Source organism: Nelumbo nucifera, chromosome 1 (assembly GCF_055504915.1).
Source record: "Nelumbo nucifera cultivar China Antique chromosome 1, China Antique-T2T, whole genome shotgun sequence".
Taxonomy (NCBI): Eukaryota; Viridiplantae; Streptophyta; class Magnoliopsida; order Proteales; family Nelumbonaceae; genus Nelumbo; species Nelumbo nucifera.
In genome coordinates, this window is record NC_142649.1 from 130,881,360 (window position 1) to 130,907,831 (window position 26,472).

General features: G+C 38.0%; 1 protein-coding gene across 14 annotated transcripts in view; it reads left to right on the forward strand.

The window, feature by feature from the left end:
• Positions 1–3,382: 3,382 nt before the first annotated feature.
• The window catches only part of LOC148803832 (fimbrin-2-like), a 102,047-nt gene continuing 78,957 nt past the window's right edge, over positions 3,383–26,472 (forward strand). For 4 of the 14 annotated variants that reach the window (XM_088894232.1, XM_088894241.1, XM_088894234.1 and 1 more), the window contains exons 1-6: positions 3,383–3,802; positions 3,924–4,097; positions 4,167–4,483; positions 4,585–4,752; positions 6,440–6,556; positions 14,524–14,741. Coding sequence is in view for 3 of the 14 variants with exons in the window: in XM_088894246.1 (XP_088750372.1) it covers positions 4,326–4,483; positions 4,585–4,752; positions 14,524–14,741 (544 nt within the window). In the remaining 11 variants the exon portion in view is untranslated. Of the gene's footprint in view, positions 3,803–3,923; positions 4,098–4,166; positions 4,495–4,584; positions 4,753–5,586; positions 5,722–6,439; positions 6,557–14,523; positions 14,742–26,472 lie in introns of all 14 variants that reach the window. The other 10 variants (XM_088894235.1, XM_088894245.1, XM_088894240.1 and 7 more) reach the window with 8 other exon arrangements.

Below are 26,472 nucleotides of genomic sequence, written 5' to 3' on the forward strand. Positions count from 1 at the left end.
TAGATTTTCACCCCAAGCATCTAGTATTCTTAAACAAAAAAAAATGCATTAGAAATTAGGGTGCATCAATAATGTTTACATATACATGTAAAAAATTAACTTGGTTTTAGTTATCAATTCATGCATTTAGTTCATTTAATTCTAAAATAATCATAGTTCATCTCTAGGCATCACATCTGCGTATTAGGTATTTTTTAGAGTCATGTCCTACACATTTCATTAATTAATGTTGGTTTTGGCAATCACTCTTAGCACCATTATCCACTTTGTTAATTTAGTACTTTTTAATGTAGTTTTTCATTCAATATATTATTTTCTTTTCTTCTTTTTATTTTCATAATTTGATAGATTAGTTTTAGCTCCCTTACTCATTAGCTTTACCTCTTTTAATTAGTCTCATCTTTCATAATTACTTGTTCTTCAATTGAATTATTTGTTATGTTCGATCATTTACTTTTGCTCCTCTTAATTTTAATACAACTCATTAGCTCTTTTCTTGGTTCATTTGCCATGCTTAATACATGTTGCTTAAATAGATTTAAAGTCCTAAAATTATTAAATGTTCCTCGGAACTTTGGTAAAATAGAGGCCGGTTTAACCGGGCGAGTGTGGGGTGCCTAATACCTTCCCACACCGTACCTTGGTCCCTGGACCCTAAGAATCTCTATCCCATTAGGCAGCGAGTCACCAAGAAAATAAAATGTTTTTCTTGAAAAATCTTGGGTTTTCCTAAATTCCCAATCCCAAAAATTTAGGTGGCGAATTCAAACTCCATATCCAAATCCATCCCCCCCGGGTCGGGTAGCCACACGGGCCATATTGGAACTGCATGGCACTGCCTGCATGCGGATCACACAAAGAGTGGATTGTGTCGTGCTGGCCTGTGGGCCGAGCCAAATTGTGCTTCCATCCCTTGGGATAATTTGTGGGGTTGGCCCAACACGACCCACAATCCGAACCTGCATGGGCCCATGCCATGCCACGGGTCTGGGAAAAGCGAGCTACAGGTTGTATCGAGTGGGAATATGGGTCGAGCCTTGTGTCTGGGCCGAATCAGGCCAGAAAGGCCCATACTAATTTTCTATCCAAGTGGCTAGTGCTACCCTTGCTACTAAAGCTAAAGTCAATCCTACTTTTTTGGCAAATAGCTCTTTTTCCCTTCCCTTCAACTTTATCTATTTTAAATATTTGCTAAATTGGGCCAGTGAACTTAATGTTATGGAATTAGTTTGAGGAGGAGCCGACCATTTGTTTTTAATTTTAACAAATAAAAATTGATTTAATTGTAATTACTCGGATGATCTGATTACCAATTTAGAATTTCAACTTGATTTTAATGGTTGAAGTCTCAAAGCCTCATAAATTGCTAAGTGTATGACAATATGAGACAGTATGAGATGAGAGACTGAGAGTATGAGAATTGAGAAAAGAATTGCTGAATTGGTGTGATGAGAATAGTGGAGGATACGACTATTTATAAGAATTGAAAATAATTCAATTGCCCAAAATACCCTAAATACTAGCATTTTTTAGTTGCTGGGAGGGGTATTTTGGTTATTGTAAAGATATTTATCACTTTACCCAAATGCCCCCAATGTCCCAAACTAGTTGATATATAATTTATAGTTGTTGTTGATTGAGGTGGTGTGTTTGTAAAAAACCCCTGAAAATAGTTGAAGCTAGCTGTTTTTTGGGGGGGGGGGTCCCCTAAGGGCCTCAATGGCTAGTTTCTCGAACGGGCTACACTCGGCCCATTGCGGGTTCGTAGGTTGTGCTGTATAGGTCCATGGACTTGAAACCCCCAACCCAACACGATCCACATGTTGTGCCTGGCATGGCTTGCGTGCTGTCGTGTAGGGCTGGTCCAAAATCGTGTTATGGCTTGAAACAGCCCGATTTACACCTCTAATCATCTCCCTTGGAAAGATGGGTGTTCAAATTTGGATAAAAAACTGAAAACCGAACCAAACCAAACTGAATAAGCTAATTCAGGTATTGGTTTGGTTCGGTTTTTTATGTGTTAAAAATTTAATAGAACCAAATAGAAAACCAAACTACTATACTAAATATAATTATATATTATATAATTAATTATTTATATTAATTGTATTATGTTTTATTAATTTAAGGGCAAATTCTTGATTAATACCTTGTACTTTGGGCCTAGTGTCATTTTGGTCCCCAAACTTTAAAACGCGACAATTCAGTACCCAAACATTCAAAACGTGTCAATCCAATACCCACCATTAACCAGACATTAAGTGGCATTTAAAAAGACACAAATGCCCTTCGAGTGTCATCTAATTCTCTTTATCAACCATCCAAACGTTGATAAAAAATAAATAATGGCAAATCCTTGCCTTTTCTATTCAAAAAAGTTGGAGTCACTAATTGAGAATTTTTCCATAATTTTAATTATTGTTTTATATATTACTCTTTTTCTTAAATCTCCCTTTGGGCTTTGAGCCCAATCGAAATTTTTGTTAGTATCAATACTAAATGAGAACATTTATTTAAATTATTAGTATTTAGTAATTACTAGTAAGTGGGAAACACAAAAGACAATCACATTGGAGTTGCCGAGTTGGGTTAGGAGTCAAACTTTCAAAAGTAATTACTAAGTAGTATTTAGTAATTACTAACTCTTGTTTGATTTTTCCCTTTCTTTCCCTCTTTCTACTAACTCAGTTCTTTTATTTTTTAAATTCTTATGGATTGGTTCAGTTTTAAATGCTGTTTGGCTTGGTTCAGTTGAGGGATATGACCGATTTGAATGGTGGGTTAGGTCATCGGTTTAAACCGAATCAAACCGAATATACACCCCTACTTGTCATATAAATTAAACGGTTATGTAAGGGTCACTTTCGTCATATTCTGAATTCTCAAATCATACATTATATTCTGATAGAGTCCCTCTCTTATGTTCGAACGTTATCAAAATCCCCTCTCACCACTTTGTTCCGCAGTCAAAGGGCGCCAGTTTGTGGTGAGTGGCCAGCGGAATTCTTGGGTTGGGGCTCGAAGGAGATGAGAACAAGAGACAGGGAGGGGAGAGTTTGAATAACGTTAAAACTTTTGAAAGAAGCCCTGTTTTTAAGTTTTGTCTTTTTGCGGGTGGTTGAACCGACTACATCCATTAATATTAGTGTTTTTTCGAAATGCCGATGTGATCGCTTCTGGTTGGCAGGTTCACGTATCTAGTGAACCCACGGGTGCACAGAACGTGGAGTTTCACAATCCGGGCTCAGGGCCCAATTTTACACTATCTCGGACTTGAATTTCCGCCGGCCCATTATAATTTTGACAAAAGCCAAGCCCAAATCCGGCCCATGAACAGGTTTCGGACGTTCTGAAAATTCCCTCTCCCCACTCCGTTCTTTATTTCTGTTTGGCTGCTTATTCCCTTTTTTGATAACTAAGAATCTGGTTGCTTTGGATGGAGGTGAAGGACGTGGTAATTCTCGAAGGCCACCACCGCTCGATGATTTCTGTTAGAATTTTAAATATACGTTGTAAGAATCGTGGTAGTTAGTCTGTGATCTTTGATACCCTTTATCCTGTCATTTAAATTGATTTCGTAACGGTCTAAATCCTTACCAATCGACCTGAGAGCAAGAGATCATCGAGTAATTTCTATATAAGAGTTGGTGTTTTCCATTCAGAGAAGAGCTCGATATCATGCTTCTAGAAAAGAGAAAACAGAGAACAAAACCACTCGATTTTCTCAGACTTACCTGCGAATGGCGATCCATGGCTCCAGAGCCAGTTCATTCAGGTGGAGCTTCGCAGCTTGAATTCCTATGTAAGTAATCCTCAAAACCCTAAAACCCAAGTAGCTTTCTTGTTTGTGGGTTACTTCGATGTTTTGTCTGTTTTCTTGATCTTGCATTTGAACCTGCAACATTGGCGACTGATTTCTGCAGTTCCTCTCAATGAGGAGGGAGCTCGGGCAAGTGACAATCGGACACTTGTCTTCCAGGACGTCGAAGCTGAAAACCGTTGGAGAGTCTTTGACTGAGGAAGAGAGGGCTGCGTGTTTGCTCGAATCGTATCGGGACATGGACGAGGAGGTAGAGGATTTTGAAGTCTTCCTTCGGGTGAGTACTATTATAGGATCTGCAGTTTGAATGCGTAACCGTTGAATTTGAATTCATTTTTTTTTGCAGTTTATGGTTTTGGGTTGAGAAATTGGTACTGGGATTAAGGATTTTAAGTAGAGTGAGCAAATCATATCGTTACACGTCTATTTGAAACTGCAATCGCATGTTAATGCTAGAATTGGTAGCAGAGCAAAGATTTCGACTGCATTTCTGAAGGCTGCTACGATGACATTGATTCACACCATCAGTGGATCTGAGAAAACGTCCTATGTTTCTTATATAAACAACTACCTAGCAGAAGATCAGTTCTTGAAGAGATACCTTCCTATAGATCCTTCCACTAATGATCTCTTCGAGATTGTAAAGGGTGGCGTTCTTCTATGGTGATTTCTCTGTTAAGTCCTTTGCTTTAATTTGAATTTGGAGATGGTTTTCTTTCTTGGTTTTGGGGCTTTGTAATCTGAAGGCATATTCTTTGATGTAGTAAACTTATCAATGTGGCAGTCCCTGGGACCACTGATGAACGAGCAATCAATACAAAGAGGGTGCTGAACCCTTGGGAAAGGAATGAAAATCTTACACTATGCCTCGATTCTGCTAAGGCTATTGGGTGTACAGTAGTCAATATTGGCACGCAGGACTTCATTGAAGGGTAAGTATACATGCTGTTTCAGTCGTTAGTTCTTTTCAGTTTTCAAGAACATTTTGGTCCTGTCACTAGTTTTTTGATAGTTTTTTGAATATTCTGTTCCATGCCAATGTACAAAGAAGTAAAACCTTTAACCTAATATTCTATTAGGTTCTTTTCATATGAACCCTGAAGATTATCTAAAAGTTACATGATAGAAAGCCTGTAAACTTCAAACAAGATTGGAGTTTGCTATCTATGTTTATTTTATTATTCTGCCCTTGCTTGTACAATAGTTGATACCATATGCTTGGTAAGTACAATGTTAAGTTACATGTTTGGTGCTGTTGCAGTGCACATTCTTTTTTCTTTATTTGGTCCTTCTGACGACTTTGGTTGGATTTTTGTTATTTTCTTCCTCTATAATTATGTCGGCATATTGCAATCTATGAACAAATGTATATTTGTGATGGATTTTTGTTGCATCATGTTGATTTTGATTATATTCATCTTTTTCCTATACTAAGTTACGGAAGTTAGTAGGGTGCTCCTAAGTGCTTGCAGTTTCTAGTCAGTACGAATATTAATATTCTCTGTGTTTTTTATTTTTACTGTCATCTAGTGCTTGGGTTGATTTCTCAAATCATTAAGGTATGCTCTGGTTGTCATCTATAAATCACTATTATATGAATGAAAATTGAGCTTTGTTTAGACTTTAGAGTGTTAAGTCTTGATTCTGGACTATAATTGTTTGAAAGCCATTTTTCTATTTTGAGCACATGATGCTGATACAAACTGAAAATTATATAAGTAATATTTTCTGTAATTGAAACAATTACTTTGATGTTTTATCCTTAGATACAACTATGGGTGGACCTCAATTTGAAGAAAACACCTCAATTGGTGGAGTTAGTTGGTGATAGTAAGCATAGTTTTCAAGGCGCCAAGACGAGGCTAGGCGACAAGGGGGCGCCTTGTTGCCTAGTCGCCTAGGTGATGGATTTTTTTCAAGCAAAAATATGTATCCTAGGGTAGTTCCCTAGGTTCCATAATAATATTTCCTTAATAATTATCCATAATTTTCATGAGAAAAGTATAAACTTCATGTTAAAGTATAGAAAATCAACATATTCCACCATATTCATGAGAAAAAAAAAAGAAAAAAAATTTCAAAAAATATAAGGGCTGAACCCCTATTTCTGTTAAAGGAAAAGAAGAAAAGAAAAGGTGGAAGAAGAAAATTGGTATATAGTATAGACACACAAAATTAGTAAAGAAAAAGAAGTAAATGTGTTGATTAGACAACATTTTAAGTTCTTCCTTACTTATTGGTTCAGGTTTTGAAGTCTTTTAGGGTTCAATACAGCATTTAGCAATGTTTGTGTTGATTAAACCCTAACAAATAAGAAAATAATAAAAAGAAATTAGTATATAAACACACAAAATGAATATTTTAGTTTAAAAATGTCCATTTTAAAATTATAACCTCAAAAAAGTAAGAATATAAAAGTTTTGTCTAACACACTATAGAAAACTGCTTGGCGATTAGGCGAGGCGAGCCTCCAAGGGTGCCTTGTTGCCTAGGCGTCTCCTTCACAACTATTATGCGAAATAGGCTTTTTATAGAAGTTTTCTGCTTATTTGTGTTTTTTATGAAATGTTATTTGCTACTTTTTAGCTCATATGTTGTATTTTGTTCATAAATCATTAGGATGTGGAGGAGTAGATGAATCAACCACCTGAGAAGATCTTACTGAGATGGATGAACTTTCAACTGAAGAAAGCTGGCTACAAGAGAATAGTTACAAACTTATCATCTGATGTGAAGGTAAGTTAAAATTGCCTTAATATGTTCCCCTTCTCTTTATTTCATTTGTGTGTTCATAATTACTATAACCTACCTTTGACTTTCTCAGCAGCTTGAAAACTTAATATGGTAGTGTACTATCTCAATGTGGATATGAGATATCTGAAACAAGTGGTTGTTGATTCATTGAAATTTGAAATCCCATTTAGTTATATCTGGCAGTTAGAACTAAAAGATGCTTTATAACTCAATTTTATTTCGTCCCACTTGGTGCTTGAATCCCAAAACTAGAAACCAGAAACCAGGCTGAATGTTTCATTGAATTAATTGAAATCACTTAGCAGTAAGCACTTTCCAGTTTCCATACTTTGAACGCTGGAACAGGCCTCCTTTTCTGATCAGTAATTCGAAGGCCCTCTTCCTCCTCCTTGCACAAATATAACAAAAGCATGTGTGCAATTAGTGAGCATATTCAATTGCAACTTGTTTAAATCTCAACATTAGGACAAGCTCTTTGTAGTAACAGCATCAAATGCATCAAAGTTTAGTTTATGCTAATAAGTCATTTGCTCTAATTAACTTTAAAAATTCTGAAATCATTGCTGTCCAAAAGTGGTCTTTGGAAGATTTAAATAGCTGGTAAATTCTTGGGATCTCCAGAAAAGGCAAAGTGATATATTGTCTTCTATACCGAAAGTATTCATTTGGCAAGAGAGAAAAGCAAAGCGTTTTTAATAATAAGAAGATGCAAAGGGATGAAGTACTTAGGAATATCCTCCAATATCAGTGGTAGAGGCTTCATTGAAGCAGGTAAGGGATGATAGCACATGCAATCAAGGGATCGGATGTCTTGATGTGGAGGGCAGTGCTGTTCTTCAAAGGAACAACAATGTTTTCCAGTTGAGGAAGTATAATGAATCCTAGAGGATTAAGTAAATCTTATTTGGTGCATGTTACTAAGGTTTTTTTGTGGTTAAAAGAGGGACTTGCTGGGACTGGACCCAGTAATAGATATAAGAGAGTATTTTCAAGGAAGGTTGGTTCTAGAACTACGAATCATAAGGTTCTTATTGATATTAACTCCAGTGATCAAATTAACATTGATGACAGCTCTGAAGTTGGGGAGTTGAAGAAGATTGGGGTCCGTGAGGTGAAAGGAAAGGAGATGTGGGCAGAGCTTTGATAAATAATGGAGTTTTGAACTTAGATAGTGGGAAAAGGAAGAGTGGAGTGGACCTAAGGAAACTAGTGGAGAGGGATATTGAAGTTGGTAAATCTGTAGGCCTGTTCTTTTTGGGTGGTGAGGCTTTTGCTAGAAGGGCTTTTGAAAGAGTTTGAGAAAAAGAAAAGGCGAAGTGAAAGAGCAACACTCAAGAGGAAGGTGGAGAGGCATGAGATGAGGGAGAGGGTCAGGATTTCAGACGTGGAGGACTAAGTGCGATTGATGGGAGGAGTTGTGGAAGTTTGATCTGCTGGTTTTTAGAGGAGGCAGATGCTGTTGTTTGAAGTGTTCAAGAGGGTTGGTTGGAGATTTTCTCATCTTGATCTTTTGACTTTTAGGTAGTGAATGGGGTTCTTCCATTCTATCCTCTTCAGTGGTACTGGTCATTGATACTGGAAAAATTGTCTCCTTTCTTTTGTTCTAGCTCATAATCTGAACGAGTCGCACATACACCCTAGTACATGTTCCTCGGCGCTGAGGAAATCCCCGAAGGGTGGGGGATTTCGGGACATTTCTGATTGGCTGTCTTATGTTTCTAATAAGTTGTTTAATAGTTGGCATGCTGAATCGTATACAGAATGGGCTGGTTTAGATCTGCTGGTTTTTAGAGGAGGCAGATGCTGTTGTTTGAAGTGTTCAAGAGGGTTGGTTGGAGATTTTCTCATCTTGATCAGGGCTAGTGTTGCTTTGTTTAGTTCTTGGAAGATGGTTTTAGTTTGGTTTTGTGTGTTGACCCTGGATTTGTGCTGTAATTTTTTTTATATCTTTTGCTGTTTGCTGTTGTGGGAGTATTGTTTTTTCTTTAGGATGATGTTTTTTCACCTTTTAATTGTAATCCCTTGCTTTCTTTTTTAATGAAATTTACTCTTGAAAAAAAACTCCTTTGTTCTCTAAGCTCCTCATATGGTGTTAAATGATATGAGGACAATTTGTGGGGGTAGTTTTGTAGTGCCCTTGTCCACCTTACTTTTGTGTTTCTTCCATTTATTTTAAATACTTTCTCTTTTGTTTTTTTTTTGTACAGTTAATGTATAGGAGTTCCTCGAATTTGGAGTTTTTAATAGCTATTGCCCATATGCCTAATCCATTCTCAAATATATATGAAAGGCGATGTTTGCATGAATTGAAACTCAATATTTTAAAAAATGCCTTGTTTACATGGGTAATAGGAAGATAAAATTAGTTTGAGAGGAAAACTTTGTTAGCTCATTTTTTTTTTGAAGAATCAAGAAAAAGTTTATTAAAAATAAAAAGGAAAGAGGTACAATGGTAAGGTGATAAGATATCACCAGCAAAGAACACCCTCAGAGAGCCCATAAAATTGAACCCCATAGCTTACAAGCAAAGATTTACCCAATTAATTCCAAGCAAAGGACAAAGGAAAAGACCCAATGATGAACTTCTATGAATACAAAGGCCACCCACCCAACAATTAAACCAAAGGAAAAGCTCCTCTCTACAAACCACCTGAACTTTAATCTTCATCCGTGTGGATATCCTCATGGTGAGAGTCATCTTCATCCCATTCCTTGCTTCCTTCCTGAAGGATTTTATTCTTCAATTTCTCTATTTTTTTTTCTTCTTTCAAACTCCTCAAATGCCCTTCTAGCAAAGTCCTCACCACCCCAGAAACATAGACCTAGGCTTTTCCCAACCAAGACCTCTCTATCCACTAATTTCTGGAGAGACACCCCACCTGAACCTCCGTCAACACCCTCATTATTTCCTTCCAACCTGGTTGCACCAAAGCCAGATTCCATCCCACTCACTTTACTTTCTTATTGTCCCCTTATTGGAAGGGGAACAAATGACTGATCTTGCATCGTTGCCCCCTGTGTTCTGTACCGATTGTCTCATTGCCTCTTGTTTTTTCCTCCTGTACACCCATTTGAATCTTTTTGTAGTTGCAGCCCCTACCAGGCCGAGTTTTAGCCTTGAAAAGGCCTTTGTCACATGCACAACATTATGATTTCACAAATTATGCGATTTCTTGCTACTTATCCCATTCTTCTGTTCCTTCTCCTCTTATTCATGTTTGCTCTTTCGACCCAAGTCCACACTCAACCTCCACCTTTACTTCCTCAAAATGCAAACCATCCTCAAAACAACCTTCAGTGGATTTATCATCATTTGACACTTCCTTTCCTTCGGTCTCATCTTCATATTCCAACTCAAATTCTGTGCTATTATTTGCTTTCCCTTCTCCCTTCTCCCTTCTCCCTTCTCCCCCTTTTCCAGCCTCTCTGAATTGACAAAAGCACTCTCTTCCGAGGTTAACAAATCTTGGGCTCGATTTTGAATGGAAGATATTTTTTTGATGAACAACAGAAACTGATTTATTATAATAATAAAGAAAGTGTACAAAGGGGAATTCAATTATCAAAAAAAAAAAAGAAAAGAAAGTGTACAAAGGGGATAAAGGGAGTGATAAACTCTCTTAACTCTCCCTTACTATACAGCCCAAAATAAATGATCCCTTTCCACCCCCTACTTGCTAACGTACCAGAGAATGAATTAGTATTTCTTTTCACCCATTGCTCATTGATTTCTATTCCCCGAGACAACCAAGTACTCCTTTCCTAATTAGTATAGAACCACCATCCAGATTCCTCTTTCTTCTTCAACCACTCGAACTAAATTTGAGTCCCCCTCAATTACTAGCTTTTTCATTCTCTAACCCTTTGAAAACCTTCCATCACAGTCATTATTTCAGCCCTCAAAAAATCTCCAACATCCCTCAATCTCGAGTGGACAACAATGATTCTTCCTTCCTCGTTTTTAAAGACGCCCTCCCCCCCCCCTGTAGGGAATGAATATTGATTAAATTAAATAATGCCTGGTAAAAGAAATGTTGTAATGGGTAAGTTGGCCGAGGCTAGTTTAAAAGGGGTGCAAGCACATAGTGTTGTATCGATATACAAGGAACATAAGGGTTGTATCAATATTTATTCGTGTTCCCTTGAAAAGTATAAATTTCATTTGTTCGTGTTCCCTTGAAAAGAAAAGCCTATACCAATTGGCTTCTTAGACAAGTACATTCACATAATAAAATTGCAGATAAATAATGATAAAATAGTAAACAAACTAAATTAAATATAAAGCCCTTAAAATAAACTAGAATTTCAATAATGCCTTGCATAAGCCTGGAATTTATAGAAATGCACAAAGGTCCTCCAACAACACATTTAATTGTGATTAGAATTACTTGTCTGTTAATTAAAATCTCTTGGAGGGCCCATAATGCACATAATACGAAACCTTTCTTTTGTTGAATCACCAAAGGTTGATGGAATCAAGGAGTTACCATGAGCTTATTTTTGCAGACTAAAGAGAATATTGCCAACTCCTAGGTTGTTTCGAGAATGACCATACAATAATAAGGACCAATAGCCTAGTCAAGAGGAAGTGATCCCATAGTTTTATAAAAAGAATTGAGGAGAAAGGAATTGGGGGAGAGGAAAGAAAAAAGGGGGAAATGAAGGTCTTTTTATGAAAAAAAGGAAAACAAAGAAAGACAAAGAAGGTTGAAAAAAGGCTTAAATGTGGTTTAAGTCATGAGAAGGAGGATAGCAGGAGGAAGAAGAGTAGAAAAGGGGAGAGGTAAAAATAGGGTTTTTTGGGACTTATTGATTGTTGAAATGAAGATAATAAGCTGGAATGTCAAAGGGTTGGACAGTGAAAAGAAGAGGGGGGTTAATAATAAATATCTTGAGGAAAGAAAGACCAGATTTAGTTATGGTCCAGGAGACAAAACTAGTAGATATAGATAGAAAATGGATTAGGAGCATATAGGGAGGGAGTCAGCGGCCTTAGCTGGTCTTTGACTCCTTGGGGTGCATGAGGGGGAATTTTAACAATCTAGAAAAATGGGGAATTGGAGTTTGTAAAGGAACTAGTAGGGAATGGGCACTAATAGATGTTTATGGCCCCAACTCGTATAGAGATAAGCTCTATTTTGGGAGGAATTATCTACTATTAGAGTACTTTGGGATGACAATTGTTGTTTGGGGGGTGACTTCAATGTGACGAGGGTCTTGGGAGAAACAAATAATCCACACCAAGGTTTTATTACAAGCATGAGGAATCTTAACAATCTCATTGATACCTTGGAACTGAAAGAGCTTCCTCTTTTTGCAATCTGAGTTTACTTGGTCAAATTTCCAATCCTCCCAACTTTCTCTAAATTGGATAGGTTCCAAGCCTTTATTTTCTCTTTTAGATTCTTTAATTTCTTAAAAAATCTCCCTATTTTCTTTTTCCCTGGAACTCCAAATTCTTCCCACCATGTCTTTAACCTTTCCTTGAAGAATGAATTGTCGAACACTGTTTGAGGAGGAAAGGGAGGAAAGATAGAAATGGAAGGTTGAGCTGGAGGAGATAATAAGAAACGAGGAAACTTGTTGGAGATAGAAATCAAGGAGCAAATGGATAGTGGAAGGTGATGGTAACACCATAAAAAAAGTTATTAAAGTATCGAAACACCTAGTATGCCTGTTCGTGCGTATCGATACTTTGAACCTTGGATGATGCCATAAAGAAGGCTATAAGTATTTTTTATCAATAAATCAACATTTTATTAATTAAGATGAAGGATGGTACAATACATTAATTACAGTCAAACTGTGAGAGATAAAACCTCTTATCTCTCCCCCATACAATCAGATCCCTAATCCCTTACAATTATGCCCAGAAAAATGAATCTCTCTCCACCCCTTGTTTAGCTAAGGCATCTACTACAAGAAGGCTGTAAATATTTTTGTATAGGTGGTTTATAAGGGGTAGTTTTATTAAGAGTGAAGGACTAAAAAAGTAGTGTTTCATTTGATAGAAAGCATAAAATTTGAAGGGAAATTAAATACTTGATTTAAGGTGACATTCAGTCTAGGCATAAGGCTAGATATTTTTTGAGAAAAAGGGCAAATTTCATGTCAAAAGAAGGGGGAAAAGGATTCATACGAGGAGAACCGGAGATGTACATCAACGTCAAATATGACCAATGGCCAAAAACAAAAAGACCATCCTAGAATTTACGAAGGCTTTGAGGAGTCACTATGCAAAAAATCCCTTCCTTCCCCTGACTTGGACAAACCATCAACTTACACAATTCAATGCTCTGGAATCCATCTAAAATGAGAGATCAAGTTAAACTTGGTTTCCAAAATCTCGTTAAAAATGGAGCTGAATCTCCAAGAACCCTCATTGTTTTTTATCCAACTGGTTACATTCATGGAGTCACCTTCCACACCACCATATTAGTGATGTAAAGAGCCAACTCAGATCTGAAGCCCACCAACAAGGCACGTATTTCTGCTTGAGCAGGATCTGCTACACCAATAGGCCCACTAAATGCCCAGATCAGGTCCCGATTAGTCTTGATAATTTGACCCCCAATACTAGCTTGATCCCTGTGGTTCAATGCCCAGATAAGTTAACTTCTAATGGTAGTAACAACAGATTATGAGAAAAACGAGTTCACATCTGTGCCCCACAGCACATCCCCACCTTGTATTGGGAACATCTCCCGATGATGTCTCATCATCTCCCATACTTGTTACCGGGAGATGTTCCCAATACAAGGTGGGGATGTGCTGTGGGGCATTGTGGGGCGCCCCCTTGTGGGGTGCAGACGTGAACTCGAGAAAAACATCAGATTGCCAAGATATAGTCCTAGAGTTTTTCTAGGGTTTCTCCAAGAATCATTCTTAAAATTCTCCAAACCATTTCTAGATGACGTTGCATCACAAAATTTAAGAATAAGCAAGAGCTTTAAAAACTTGATTCATTTATTCTAAAATGTAAGACAATAGAACAATTTAGGGGGCGTTCTTTTTTTGGATTTTGAGAGGGGGGAAGTTGGTCAATGGGATTTTGGTTCCCATTGACCAAGAAATTCATGTTCTTTTTTTCCAGATTTATGTGGGGACCAGGGAATCTTTATTTTCCTGGGTATTAGTAAGTGATACCCATCTCCCAGGTAAACCTTATTTACCTGGGAAATAAAGGAACATGGGTAAATGCACTTACCCAGGTGTGTGACTTGCCAAAAAGTGAACGGGGCCATATAGGCAAGTGTCCAATGCAACAAAATATCATCTATTGGAACATATGGAAAGAAGGAAATAGAAGAATCTTTGAAGATAAGGAACGGAAGCTGGATAAATTAGTGGCAGCTGTGGGTAAATCCGTTGCAGATTGGGTCTTAATTTTGCTAGAGTTCTCTCAGCTTTAGAGAGAAGATTTGGGGGGAAGTTTATGGGAGGTGGAGGGGATTCAAAATTGTAATCTGGAAAATTAAATTTGTAATGTTTGTGTAAAGTTTTTTGGTTGTTTAGGTGCTATCTTGTCACCTATCCAGATTGTACTCTCTTTTATTTTAATGAAATTTTCTTTTTTTACTTTTCAAGCAAAAAAAAAGAAATTGTAGCTAGCAGCAAACAACCTTGCATAATTTTTCCCTTGGTAGAAAGACCAAAATGATAAAAAAATGGGTATGCAATGGTTTAGTTCCAGGTAGTTTTCTCTTTGTATTTTGGGTATCCCATGTTTTACAACTTGAAGCAAGGCTTTTTTTTTCTCTATTTCTGTTGATTTTTTTTATTGTCTCCAGATATGTGATAAATAACTATATGTTGATAATATTTGCAAACTGAATGTTAACAGTACATAATTTGTATGATGCTTTTGAATTTGTTAAAATAATTGCTAATTTAGCATGTTTGGTTGATCTCCTATTATAAACTTCCATTCTAATTTTGGCTGAAAATAGGAAATTATTTCACATCTTCCTCAAGCAATTCCTACTTGTATACAAGAATTGGGTGCCTGCATTTTCTCTCCAGTTGCCTGACATTGCTCTATCTACCTCTGGGGAGTATTCATCAAATTTTGATGATGTAATTGTTGGCTGCTCTGCTGGACATCCTACTGAAATAATTCTTATTCTAGCTCAAGAGATAGCACAATTAACTGCCCTTGTTGGCGAATGTAAGTTTGCACATCTTGTTCTTATAAAGATGTCTCTTTTCAGTTATAATTTTGATATTTATTGGCATATTTTACATTGAAGCGGCATGAAATAATACTTATTCTAGCTTAGGAGATAGGTCAATTATGATATTTGCTTCTTATGTGTAGAGAGTTTTATAATATCTTTTTAGAATGGCATGTTTTAAACATTTAGAAGTGTAAATGCTATGAAATATACTCTATAAGTGTCCATGCGGTTTCTGGTGTTCTATTGGGTAAAATATAGTGTCTGATTAGGTACACAATGCATGTATATATATCTAGGTAGCACAACTTATATTAATTGCTCTTGTTCCCTAGATCTTTGTGTTCTTCTTTTCTAGCAAATATTACTAGGAAATATCTCTAAATTCAGTGTTCAGACTTGCAAAGACAACTTTGGAGCATGCAATATCGACAGATGAGTCCCTTATACTATACGAGTAAATAATCAACTAGGAAAGGAGATACCCCACAAAAGTTGATTCCCCGAGGTTACTCTTCTTACAATGGTGTTAACTTGTGAGTTAGTGGATCAAGGAACCTAGTGGAAAGAGGGATTCACTTTGGATGCCAACTATCAAAGGTCACCAAGCTATGGTAAGTAGTGACTTCAGAGATCGAAATATGGTCTTAAATGTAGAGAAGGGAGACTGAAAGAAGGCTGTGATTCTGACATCAACCACAAAAGTAACAGATTGGGGAAGGGTCATGAAGGTGGTCACTGAGAATTTCAAATTGAAAGGTACTGTGAGAGTTAAACTCTTCGATGATTCTAAGGCAGATAAGGGTGGAGAAATGGTACGTGTCGTGCAACCAAAGGCTTATCACTGAAAGAGCTCTAGAGATTCAGCTTTTAGGGCTTCAGTTTAAGTACTGGGAGGAAGAAATCTTGTAAAACTTAATTCAATCCTTGGGTGGAGTTCTGGCAGCATGCAACCTCCATGACCTTCATGTAGCGATAAGAGAATAGAGGGCCTCAAACATGAAGAGGTTCCCAAATGCATAAAGATGCTGGTCGATGGTGTTTGGATTAAGGTGCGGATTCTTTTGGAAGTTGAATCGACTTGGTGGAGGAAGTGTTCCAAGGAAGAAGACGATGACATCATCCATGGCGGGGTTTCACGTAGAAGGGAAGGAAGCCAATTGACATCGGTTAGTGACTAGGAGTTGAAGGAAATTGAAGAGACTCCACGTAGGGTGTCTCAGTTGCTTTAGTGATATCTTATCACCTATTGCAGCACTTTTTCTTTTTCTATCAATACATTTCTTCCCTTGATTCTTCAAAAAAAAAAAAGAAAAAGAATCTGCAACAAAATAAGTATAAACAAACCCCATATCAAAAGATAGAAATCAACATATATATGAGAAGAAAAATAAGAAAGAAAGCATACAAAACATAAGGGCTGAGCCCTTGTTTTGGTCCTAGGAAGAACACATCGAACTTCACCCACTCTCCATTGTTGGATCCTCGTATCTCATTCTTCATCCTCAGATCAAAAGACTCCATTTTGGTTTATTGTAACAAAACAACATCAAGACTGTGTTTTCTCATAGTATTTATAACCACCTCTCTCCTCTCATCTCTCAATCCTCTTCACAGTCCTAGATATTAACTTCATCTTCTGATTCTCCCCTCCCCTCCCTTCAACAGCCCCTTATTCCTCTTCAAGTGGTCCTATTATCTTCCCTTCACCCTCCTCCCCCCTTCTTGATATTCTCCGCTATTGACCATTTTTTCTTGCTCTTCCCTTCTGTTCTGCTCGTACTGTTCTATAGCCTTTCCCATAACCTCTTCTCCTCCCAGGAAGAATAAGCCCAATGTCTTGACAACCTCTACCTGTCTTTCTATCAACTTGTCTATATCCACTTTCCTCCTCCTCAGTGGTGATTCTCTTCTATCTTCTTTCCCTTCACTTTCTTCTTGATTAAATCCTGTCTCCCCCCTTGTTTCCCCTCCTCAGTGGTCAAGGATCTATATCTTTGCCTTTTGGTCTTTCATTATTAAATGTTTTACATGTTCTAAAGTTGCCAATTAACCTGTTGTCCATTAGCAGTATTACACATGCCTTGAACTGTTCAGTAACTTTTCTTCCCCACTCTTGTGTTTTTTAGGATTTGGCCTCCGAGAAGATGATTGGTAGAGGGAATATGGCTGATGGCCTTGTAGTCTCCGGAGCTTTGAGTTAGTCAAGTAAGAGTCGAGTCATTTTGTGCTACCATCCTTTGGGCCATATGCCTTTTTAAATCCTTGAAGTACTTGTTTCTAGATTTGTTCAAGTCTGTGTCAGTCAGTGATTTTAAGTGTCAAGTGTATCAACTAAGCAAGCATTAGAACTTCATTTTCTTTACGTAATAAAAGATCAAATTTTCTTTTTCACATTGTGTTTTCTAATGTCTAGGAATAGATTAATATTCTAAATGAAAATGGCTACAAATATTTTATCTTTTTTATTAATGACTTCTCTCGATATACTCGAGTTTACCCTACGCACTCACGAGAAGAAGTCCCAAAACTTGTGAAAGATTTTCAAAGTATGGTCTGCACCCAATTTCAGACAGAGATTCAAGTTACCCTATGTGAGTGCATAGGGTAAAACCAAGTATATTGAAAGAAGTCATCAATAGGGGAGATAAAGTATTTGTAGCCATTTTCAATTGGAATATAAACCGGTTCCCAAACATAAAAAAACATAATGTGAGAAGGAAATATAAACCGGTTCTTCTTTTCTTCTTTTTGTTCCTTACCTAATTGATTCGTTCATTTCTACATTGAATTATTCCTAAATTCCTTTGTCTACATTAATTCGTTCATTCAATTATGCATTTATTCATTCCTTTGTGCATTCATGCATAGGTATTGATGCATAGGTTCATTCAATATTAATGAATTCAATCTCGCGATTATGCATGCATTCATGATTACATTCTTTCCTTAGAATTCATGCATCAGGCATCCATTCATTCATGCATGTATTCATTCATATGGTTCCATTCATGCATTCACCTTAATGAATGTTTGCATAAATGTGAGAATGATAAAGAATGAATTAATTTGGACGAAGGAATTGAGCAATGAATCAATGTAGAAATGAATGAAAGAATTCATTAGGTAAAGACAAGAAGAAGAAAAATGACCTCATCTTTCCTTGTTGAAACGTTCTCTTTTTTCTATTGATACAAATCAATCTAATAATTTCTCCTATTTCATCCCTACTTCCCATAACATTCGCTATGGCATTAGTGCTTTCTTTAAACCAACAAGGGTTGGGTCAAACGCCCTCTTTTTTGGTTTAAACCGGTCTAAGTCTTCTACCTGCCCCTCTTGTTCAAGAGACTTTTGGGATCTCATCATTCACCTCCGAACCGTCAATGCTCTCTTTTCTTCCTTCGTTCCATCTAAATCATCTTCCATCTCCTATACAACCACCCATCGTCTTTCTCCATCATTGTCGGAATTCCAACACCAGTGAACTACAACAGCCTAATCCCTCGCTAGAGGGTAAGTTGGCAGCCCTTTCAGGGTCCGACCACTTTCTCTTCCTCATTCTTTTCCCCTTTTCTGGATCAGCCGTCTAGCTAGTCTCTTAGACTTTGGGTCGTAGTACAGACCATCATTTGCGAACTGCCTGACACCTTGTATTTCAACCACTTAAAACATTAAACCTATTAAATTTGAATAGAAACACTAAACACAAGAACCACTTGGAACCTAATCCAACCCCATTCACCAAGACCTCTCTTTTGTTCTTATTTTTTGTTTTATTACTCTATTTCTTTCCTTCCTTCCTTCCTTCATTAATTCTTTCAATCCACCCCAATATTCTTCCCAATCTAGAGAGAAAATTGGGTTTTCTTGGAGGTTGGACCAAGTGAAATTGCTATGTAGTAATAGGATCTCTTTAAGTTGAAGGGTGTCCACCAAATTATTAAATCTCCTCAATCTAATTGTCAACCTTTGTCTAAAATCCATCCTCATATTCTTTGACTTCCAGATGTCTGCTTTCTTTGTCTTCTTCAATGGCTACCATTATTTTCCAATGCTTTTGCCAAAATGTTTTTATAAGAGTTCAATATTGAAACTAGTTTTGTTCAAGATATTGAGGTTTGTTTGCAAATCAATATTGCCAAGTATCACTGTATAAGTCCCATTTGACTATTCACTACACTCGTCATTTGAGCAGTCCCCATCATCTAAAAGCTTTAGGCCTTTTCGTTTTACACCTCTGTGGTTTCTTCTACTCGACAATTCCAGATTTGATTTCTTAACATGTACTATTTGAAGATAGCTATTTGAGGCAGAACCTATGGAGTGATCCGAAGCGTGTCGTTAACCACTTCGGAACACCAGTTTTAATATTTGTAAAACTCTTTTTGATTCTCAAACAATTACAAACATAGTAAAATGATGAGAATGGGTTGTATCCATAGGGAAGCGAGGGAAAAATTGTTATTTACTTAGACCCAGGAAAGAAAACACAATTGGGAGTTGCAGAAATACATAAATTAATTAATTAAACTAGAATAAAATAGAATTCAAACATTGCTGAAAATTAAAAGTGCAGAAAAATAAATAAATACAGAAATAAATAAACGAAAGAAACGAAATAAAGAATCTGTAATCCGATCAGAGGTAGCAGTCTCTGGATCTCTCCTTTGACCGTCGAACTTCTCGAGCTAGGCCTTCCGTCTTACCTGGCCAAATTCCAGATCTACAAACAAGTAAACAAAAATTAAACAAAATGAAAGAAAATTGCAGAAAGAAAGAAATGGAACTGGAAATGAAAGAACATAAATTAAAATTAAAGCTAATGGTTGGGATCCGAATCCAGAGGTGGCAGTAGTGGTTTTGGCAAACTGCAAGTAGGAACTCCTCTTGTCTAGGCAAACCTAGTTGTCGCCCCCTTCTTTCTCTCTAATCCCAGTTGTATCCACCCTTCTCTATAAAAAGGACCCAAGGGCTCCTGAGAAAGGGTTGGATTCTGCTCCAGGTAAGACGAAAGATGGGTGCCCTAGGGTTTCTAATGAAGGTTTGGATGGTTTTGGGTTGATCCTAAGGCTGAGAAGAAAAGAAGAGGGCACCCAATATTATGTAGGGCTGAGATTTGGGTGCCCAGAAATGGATGGTGAGGATTCAGGTGCCTAGGGTTGAAAGGTGGAGATTAGGAGTGGGTGGTGCCCTAGAGTGGATGGCTGAGATAGAGGATGGAATGGAGGGCTGAGATCTAGTGGTTAGGGGCTGAATGGTGAGGATTAGAAGTTAGGTGGCACCCTAGGGTTTAAAAGTTACAAAGAGAGTGCCCTAGAATGAATGGTGGAGATTGGAAGAGGTAGAGGGTGGAAATTAAACAGCTAAGGGCGGCTAGGGTTTGCTAAGGATGAAAAGAATGAGTTAAAAGGCGCTCTAGGGTTTGCTAAGGAGAGGGGAGCCTGCTAATACAGTAGGAGGTGCGCCATTCTGGGTTTAGCAGATTGGAGACGCCCTCCTGTTCTCAGTTTTTCACAAAAACACCCCCTCTCTCAGCTGGACTTGACACCAGCTTCCCAAAAACTGCAATTCAGCCATGAAACCTTCCTAGTTTTGCATAGAATTTGCACAGAGACCCTCAGAGGTCACAACATTGAAATTAGCTGGGAAAAGGACACAATTTGATTACTCTAAGGCCGAAAATACCCCTGAAATGATGCCCTTAAGGCATCAAAATGCAGAGTTATCAACCTACGCTTGAGTTGCAACTACTAGCTAAACAACTCGATGAAGACGATGATGGATGTTTTCTTTCATCTATCATACCTTTACTTTCCCCAAACACGTATATATTAAGTCACTCGTGTTTTTCCTTTATTAGCATCAATAAAAGGGCCTTTAGGCCATTTTAACTTCAGCTCTTTGGATAGTAGAGGTATTAGGCTTTGAGTGATCTACTAGCGCATTTAATCCCACTCGACTTACCTACATCCATACAAACTAACCCCATTTAAACATGCCCTCTATAGTTACCGTAGACCACACTGCTTTCTTGGGTTAGCTCACTTGACAATGAGGGGCTTGGCTTGCATAACAGAATGAGCGTCTGTTTTAACCCTTTGCCCTTCCTCGGCTTTAGAAGCTTGTATGGACTTAGTCTTTTTTTCCTTTACAAATAAGATTTCTATATTGAAACTAGGTTCATTCATCATATTGAAGTTTGTTTGCAAATCAACATTGGCTAGTATCACTATATCAATCCTGTTTGACTCTTCACTGCTATTATTGTTTGAGCAGTCCCCATCATTTATATACCTTGGGCCCCTTCGATTTACACTCCTTGGGTTTCTTCTATCCGACGATTCCCAATATGATTTCTTAACTTGTACCCACTGGAGATAGCTATTTAAGGGACAACCTATGCTTGAGTTGCAACTACGAGCTAAAGAGCTCGTTGAAGATGATGGTGGATGTTTTCTTCCATCTATCATACCTTTACTTTCCCCAAACATATGTATATTAAGTCACTCATGTGTCTCTCCTTTATTAGCATCAATAAAAGGGCCCCTTGGCCTTTTTAAATTGAAATCTTGGGATAGAAGAGGTATTGAGATTTGAGTGATCTACCGACGCATTTAATTACTGTGTTGGTACATGACCACTTAGACCAACATGCCTCGGTTCAAACCCCCTCTTTTTTGATTTGTACCTGTCTAATTGTTCCACCTGTCCCTCCTATTCAAGGGACTTTTGGGAGCTCAGCTTTCACCCCTGAACTGTCAGTACTCTCTTTTCTTCCTTCCTTCCATCTTCTAGAGAACCTCCCACCATCTTTTTGCTTCACTGCCAGAATTTCAACCCCAGTGAACTACAACAGCCCGATCCCTTGCCAGAATTCCATCTTTCTCGATCACTTCCTCTTATTTCAACCACTTAAACCCTAAACCTATTAAATATGAGATTCTGAATAGAAACTTGTAAACACAAGAACCACTTGGAAACTAAACCAACCCCATTCACCAGGACCTCTCTTCCATTCTTATCGTTTGTTTTATTATTCTATTTCTTTCCTTCTTTTTTTGATGAATGATTGAAAATTTATTCATGATAATCAGAATGATATTACAATACAGCCTGCCCAAAGGAGAGGCACGAGCTGGTACCTCTCCACAACAACAACAACAAATTACTACCTCAGACTAGGAAAAGAAAGTTTACAGTGCTGCCCAGAATAAATGTTCCCTTGATACCCCTTGTTTAGCTAACCCATCTGCTATGGTATTAGCTGTTCTACCCACCCACTGATAATTAACAGTCATGTTCCTTGAAAACCAATTAGCTTTCCTCATAAGCTCCCTGTAGCACCAAATAACTGAAGCTGGATTTTTTAACCAGCCAACAACAACTTTGGAGTCTCCTTCAATAAGCAAATTCTGTACTCCTAACTGGTCTGCAATATGAATACCTTGTATTGCCGCTAGAAGCTCAGCTCTAATAGAGTCTCCTATACCCACCTATTTCTTTCCTTCTTTCCTTCACTCGTTCATTCATTTCTATTCTTTTTATTTCTCACCTAATTGATTCATTCATTTCTACTTTGATTATTCCTTGATTTCATTAATTCATTCATTCACAGTAGTTCATTAATCCAATTTTGGTTTTATCCATTTTTTTGTGCATTTTTGCATCTGCATTGAAGCATTGATTCATTCATTATTCATGAATTCTCGTTTTTATGTATGCATTTGTTTCAACATTCTTGCATAAGCTTTCATGCATTCAAGCATTCATTCATTCATACATGCATTCATTCATATGGCTTCAATCATGCATTCACTTTAATGAATGCTTGCATAATTGCAAGAATGATAATGAATGAATTAATGTTAATGAAGGAATTGAGAATGAATCAATGTAGAAACGAATGCATTAATTTCGTAAAGAACAAGATGATAAATGACCTCATATTTCCTTGTTTAAATCTCATATTTTTTTCTTTTGATACGAAAGAGCCAATAATTTCTCCCATTTAATCCCTACCAAGCAGACGTTAGTTACTACATAGTTGCAACCTCACTAGCACATGAACTACTTCCATTAATGTAAACTATTTAAAGCAAAAGACATTGTGCTTAGCAAAACCTATTACGACCATACCATCTTTCCAACTCTACTAGAACCAAGTAAACCAATTTGAATGAATTCTATGCAAACTCACGTTGATTTATTTCAACCAAATCCATTTCACCATTGGGAGCCTATTCAAATGAAACCCACTCAGCTTACCTGTCTACACACATTAGCCCCATTTAAAGATCCTCTCTGTACTAACCCTAGACTGCATTGCTTTGTTGGGTTAGCTCTCTCGACGATGAGGGGTTTGGCTTGCACAACAGAATGAACGTCTGTTATAACCTCCTCCCTTCCTCGACTTTAGAAGCTTGTATGGCTTCACTTTTTTCTTCCTTTGCAAATAGGATTTCTATATTGAAACTAGGTTCGTCCATCATATTGATGTTTTCTTTTGCAAATCGAGATTGCCTAGTACCAATGTATCTGTCCCATTTGACTATTCACCACTATCGTTATCTAAGCAATCCCAACATCGAAAAACTTTGGGCTATTTGTTTTACACTATTCGGAATTCTTTTATTCGACAAATCCCAATCTGTTTTCTTAATATGTTCCCACTGGAAATAGCTATTTGAGGGTGAACCTATGCCTATGTTGCAACTACGAGCTAAAGATCTCAATGAAGACAATGATGAATGTTTTTTTCCATCTATCATACCTTTACATTCCTCAAACACGTATATATTAAGGGACTCACGTGCCTTCTTATATTAACATTAATAAAAGGGCACTAGGCATTTTAACATCAGCTCTCAGGACAAATAAGGTATTGGGCTTTGAGTGATCTACCAGCCCATTTAACATCAGCTCTATTTCTTTGCTTCCTTCTTTCAATGATTTATTCATTCTTCTTATTCTTCTTGTTTGTTACCTAATTGATTCATTTATTTCTACTTCAATTCATTCTTAAATTCTTTCATACATGAAAGCTAAGCTACTGTAGCCGAAGTAGCAGAAAGGAGAAGAAGAAGAGATGCTGGAATGTCGAACTGTACTAGCCAGTTGACCAGTCCTTTATTTATAGATGAATATAATACAAGGTACAAGAAATTACTGGGATGCCCCTGATTAGTGATGGGACACCCAGATGACTTAAATCATTAAACAGGATTAGGCCCATTAACACAGACCCAATTACAAGATATGTTAAACATAAGAATGGGCTAATAAGAACTCTTATCAGCCGAACATCACTCTAACATTCTAACACTCCCCCTCAAGCTAAGCATGGATATCAATCATGTTTAGCGTGCCAAGTATGTCCCTGAACTTTGTTGATGCCAGCCCTTTTGTTAATACATCTGCAATCTGCATCTCTGATGGAGTATAAGGCACATAGAGTTCTCCTGAAATAATTCTCTTTGACAAAGTGTCGATCAATTTCAATATGTTTTGTCCTGTCATGCTGCACGGGATTGTTGGCAATGTTGATAGCAGCTTTATTATCACAATACAGCTTGAGAGGACCCTCAGCCTTAATACCAAGCTCATTAAGAAGAGTTCTGAGCCATAAGAGTTCAGCTACCCCGTGTGCCATAGCTCGGTATTCTGCTTCTGCACTTGATCTAGCCACAACATTCTGCTTCTTACTGCGCCATGTGACCAGGTTCCCTCCCACAAATGTACAATATCCTGAAGTTGATTTTCTGTCGCCCACAGAACCAACCCAATTTGCATCAGTATAAGCTTCAATTTCAATTCTATTGTTTTTCCCGAAGAGAATTCCCTTTCCTGGGCAAGTCTTCAAGTACCTGAGAATCCTTTCAACTGCTTTCATATGAGGGATCTTTGGAGAGTGCATAAATTGACTGACAACATGCACAACATAAGCAATATCTGGCCGAGTGAGGGATAAGTATATCAGCTTCCCTACCAATTTTTGGTATCTCTCTCTATCACAGTAGTCCTCCCCTACTGATTCCTGTAGGCCATGATTCTGTTCTATTGGAGTATCTGCTGGCCTGCACCCCATATGCCTGTTTCCTCTAGGAGGTCAAGAACATACTTCCGCTGACATATGCAGATTCCCTCTCTTGACCTAGCAACCTCAATCCCAAGAAAATATCTCAAATGACCCAAGTCTTTGATCTCAAATTCAGAAGCTAGAAACTCCTTCAGTCTTTTTATCTCTTCCAAGTCATTCCCGGTAATTACCATATCATCCACATAAACAATGAGTGCAGTAAGTTTGCTATCTTGTTTCCTTATGAACAAGGTATGGTCTGCACCACTCTGAGTGTACCCCACTTTCTTCATGGCCCCACAGAGCCTCTCAAACCATGCACGGGGAGATTGCTTCAACCCATATAATGCTTTCCTCAGTTTGCACACCTTTCTACCAAAGTCATAGCCTGGTGGAGGTTCCATAAATACCTCTTCATGAAGGTCACCATTTAAGAAGGTATTCTTCACATCCAGCTGATGAAGTTCCCATGAAAAATTTGCTTCTAGTGACATTAGAACCCGAATTGTGTTGAGCTTTGCTACTGGGGCAAAGGTTTCTTTGTAGTCAATCCCTTCTTTCTGAGTAAACCCCTTTGCCACAAGTCTGGCCTTGTACCTTTCAATGGACCCGTCCTCCCTGTGCTTTACAGTAAACACCCACTTGCACCCAACAGTGGTCTTCCCCTCTGGCAGATCCACTAATTCCCAAGTTCTTGCTTTCATTAGGGCTTTCATCTCTTCATTCATAGCTTCTTTCCACCTTGGATCAGACATAGCCGCTGAGTACCTAGAAGGAACACACACAGAGGAAAGAGTAGACACAAAGGAGTGATAGGCAGGAGATAAATGTGAGTAAGAAACAAAATCAGCAATGGGGTGCCGGGTGGTGCAAGAGCGGATAGGCTTACGAAGAGCAATAGGAAGATCCAAATCGGAGTCCAACTGGTTGCTGTCATGAGGTTGAGGGTCCCTTTTTCTTCTGTTGTATGTAAGTATCTCTTTTTGTTGCCTACTGGAGCCTTCAGGAACATCTGCAACATCAGGAGAGGTAACCGGCACAGTGGGAGCCTCACTGGGTTGACCCGGAATGTCACAACAAGGAGTAGGAGGAGAAGATGGAAGACCCGAGGCAGATAGAGGAACAAACAAGGAGGGAGAATGAGAATCCTCTTCCGTCCCACTAGTCTCCTTCTGAAGAGGATTTTGAGAAGACTGAAAATAGGGTTGAGACTCAAAGAAGACCACATCTTTGGTGACATACTTTCTCTTGGAGACAGGGTCATAACACTTGTAACCCTTTTGTGTAGGAGAGTACCCCAAGAATATTCCCTTTGTAGCCTTAGGATCCAGCTTGGTCTTCTTTGGATCCTTCACATGTATGAAACATATACAACCAAAGATCCGAGGAGGAAGGGGAAAGTCTGGAAGAGTGGGGCACAAAACAGAGAAAGGGGTTTTCATACCCAACACCTTAGATGGCATCCGGTTTATCAGATATGATGCAGAAAGTACAGCTTGAGACCAGTATTGCTTGGGGACTTTGTGCTGGAATAGTAAGGCTCGAGCTGTCTCCAATAGATGTCTATTCTTGCGCTCAGCAACCCCATTCTGCTAAGGAGTATAAGCATAGGATGACTGATGTAGTATGCCAGCATCTTCCATGAA